We start from the raw sequence: 3,343 nt of genomic DNA, 5'->3' as shown, positions 1-3,343 counted from the left end.
AGCGCCGCCGCGCTTCCCAAGCGGTGCACTATCCAGTGCGCCACCGGGCCGGCCCATATGTTACATTTTAAATGAATTTGGATTACGTGGAATTTGGAGGTGGTAACTAGAATATAATGGCACGCCATAAAACCACAGGCACTTCAAGCATTTCATTCTCATGTTGTGGTCACTTGTAGTCTTCTCACTTTAGCTGAGGTCAAATGTGGAAAACACATCAACAACATTCAGCAGGTGTAATATCATCTTCACCTGACAGTGATTTTTAGACTGACACGATATGACTCATGTCTACAATATTCCACTTAAAATCATTTGTTAATTATTAGTTGTTTTAGACTTTAAAAAAAGAAGCAAGCAGATAATTGGAGTCAGCTGAGACAGAGAAGAGAGTTGAACGTTGACTTGAAGAAGCACAGGGCAGAGGTGAGAATAACTGCGTTAATGAAGGTCTTGTGATTTAATTTCAGTCATCACTGCCTACATGAACAAGGCGTCTTTACCTGAGTGGTGTGACTCTCCCGATGTCTCTGAAATGATGACGTCGTGGTGCTGCTTACACACAACCTGGAGTATCCATCTTCTTCAGGTAAACCTATTGAGGCCAACACAAATCAGCAGTTAAGTTGTGTCTCCTTTCCCCAAATAAAGTAAACTGTGTACTTACTGTAACATACTAAAATTACATATTTTACAGATGGAGATGATCATCCATAAACACTAATCAAATACTCAATTTTTCAATGAAACATGGGCATCCAAAATATTGCTGCAGTTGTATGTAGTAAAAGAAGACATGCACTGATAGAAGGAGTAAGATGATAATAAAGAAACACATCCCAATAGCACAAAAATGAGCAAAAGAGTATTGGAGGGGAGAAGGGAAACCGTTCTAGAGACCGGGAATATTTGCTGAAGCATCGACGGGAAAGGGAGGCACGTGGCCAACGGAGAGAAGACAGATTCACCTGGGCTCCTACAGAAGGTGCAGCTGGCATTTCATTTGTAGGAGAGTAGGGAGGTAGAGAAGGGATTAAAAACAGATAAGATAGAAACAAGTGTATGTATCAGATGAATTCCATTGAAGGTAGTCAATTTTGCACACAAAAAAGATGGAATTTAGGTGAGTTTCCATGAGGAAAAGGTTGGGGTAGCTGCCCATTCACAACATGCCATTCATAACCAACTATATAGGATAAGTTGTGGGTTTAAGGAAATTTGCATGCTCCTTTACACAACCAATATAGAAGTACCTATGAGGAACTAAAGAATTTTATTAATTATTCTTCGTGATAGAAGCAGTGTTTCTCAACCTTGGCACTTTGGCATTTGGGGCCATATAATTCTCTGTTGTGGGGACTGTCCTGTGCATTGTAGATTGTTTAGCAGTACCCACTAGATGCCAGTAGCATCCCCATTTGTAACAACCAACATGTTTCCAGACATTGCCAAATGTCTTCTGGGGGGCGAAATTGTCCTTCCTCCAATGGTTGAGAATCTTTGTGATAGAGGTATCACATATCACCACAAGTGACTTGATTAATAAACACAAATACACAAAAAGAGAAATAACCACCCAATGGAAAAAGTTCAACCCAGAGAACTTTAAATACTGAAGCAATTACTACTCTCATCTGAAGGCATAATTAACTGGCATGGCATAATTGATTAAACATACACATGATTCCTAAATTAAAAATCATTAGAAAATCACTGCACATTGTTCCAATTACAGGAGTGAATGAGTTCCTCAGGGAACTCCACACAGTCCTGTTAACACCTAACAATGCCTGCCAATTGATCTCCGTGTTTTACGTACAAATACCACAATATGGAAAGCTCAACTGCACAGTCCAAGCAGACTACAGCCAGCACCTGGAAACTGGCACACCTGTGGATGCGGAGCCCTGTGCTGGAGAATGGGTCCCAGCTGTCCACGATAGCAATCACCTTCATTTGTAAGTGGGAATCTGGTGTTTAGACACTGGGGTAGCAGGTAAAGGAAAGGCTCCAACCAAACAGCTCATGTTGGAACAATCTGGAGCTCAAGCAAGTAGGAGGGTATATGGAAGTCTAAGATCAGACACAATTTTGAATTTCAGGCAACTAGATAAGCAGAGGGTTGGCAAAATCAATCAACCAACCAATCAATCAATCAACCAATCAATCAACAAAATGTGTTTCCAGGCAGCAGGGCACAGCACAGGGCTGGAGATTCAGGAGAAGGCCTCCCTCTTTGAGGAGAGTCAAGGCTATGTGTGAAGGGGGAAAAAGGGCAGATTGATGAGCAAGACAAATGCACACTTCTAGAGAGAAACCAGTTCGCTGGACGTCTTCCTGATACAGGGGATCAGAGGCAGGGAAAGAGAATTGTGATCCATTATTCAGCTGAGGAGCTCATCACGGAATGTGGAGGACTCTTCACCTGAACACACACGGGAATGACTCAGGGGTTCAGTACAGTGCAGGTAGCTCAGAGGAGGATCTTGGAGAAAGCAGGGATTAACCCCAACCAAAGGGACTGGAAAATACTTCCTGGTGCTGCAGTAGAAGGATCTGGGCCTTCGGGATGAGAAGACTTTCAAAAGATGAAGTTGAGAAGAGCACGCCCGGCTGAGAGAATAAGTGAGCTAAGGCAATGAAAAACCAGACAGCTCCATGGCTGGGGAATGGATGACATGGCCAGGGTGGGACACCTGGAGAACGTACTGGAAGTACAGGAGTCCAGATGGTAAAGGGCTTTCCAGAGCACTTCACACAAAAGTGACCATATTGTGTAAACAGTAGGTAGCACTGCTGATTTCCAAGAAGAGCAGTGACACCATTTTACGTAAGAGGTGAGTCAAAAGGAATTTCATGGCTAATGACTAAAGAAAACATTGGCCCAGATCCTGTGGCTGGCTCAACAGGGAGGGACACATGGCTCCAGTTTGGGGCAGGTGGGGGAGGACAGAAGTAGAGGCAGGCAGATGAGGAGGGACTGGAGAAGGGGTTAGAGGAGTGGACAGTGTGAAAAGTCTGGGGGAGGAAACCCTGAAGGCTGCAGCGACAGGTGAAAGACCCTCAGGATGGCCAGTGCATCCAGGTGGTGTGAGCTAGGGGGACAGGGTGTTGCCAGGAAGCTGCAAAGGCATGAAGGAGGCTAGACAGTGGGGTTTTTATTCTTTGACCATCAAACTATTTTATTTTGCTGTCATATTAGAAGCAGCACCTTTTTAAAAACAAATGATCTAAAAATGACACCAAAGGCACAGACCACGAAGGAAAAAATGGATCAATGCCTCTATAGAAACATTAAAAATAAATATATGTTGGCCGGCCCGGTGGCGCACTGGATAGTGCG

The 3,343-nt window shown here is 43.8% G+C and overlaps 1 protein-coding gene across 1 annotated transcript in view; it reads right to left on the bottom strand.

Annotated features, from left to right (window-relative positions):
* Positions 1-503: 503 nt before the first annotated feature.
* The window catches only part of MYO16 (myosin XVI), a gene marked incomplete at both ends in the record, with an annotated part of 268,499 nt that continues 265,659 nt past the window's right edge, over positions 504-3,343 (bottom strand). Inside the window, one exon of the mRNA XM_008589028.1 lies at positions 504-595. Within this exon, the coding sequence (XP_008587250.1) occupies positions 504-595 (92 nt within the window). The remainder of the gene's footprint in view (positions 596-3,343) is intronic.

Source organism: Galeopterus variegatus, unplaced genomic scaffold, assembly GCF_000696425.1.
Source record: "Galeopterus variegatus unplaced genomic scaffold, G_variegatus-3.0.2 Scaffold5165, whole genome shotgun sequence".
Taxonomy (NCBI): Eukaryota; Metazoa; Chordata; class Mammalia; order Dermoptera; family Cynocephalidae; genus Galeopterus; species Galeopterus variegatus.
The sequence above is the reverse complement of the archived record's forward strand: the minus strand, read 5'-3'. Positions and strand labels throughout refer to the sequence as shown.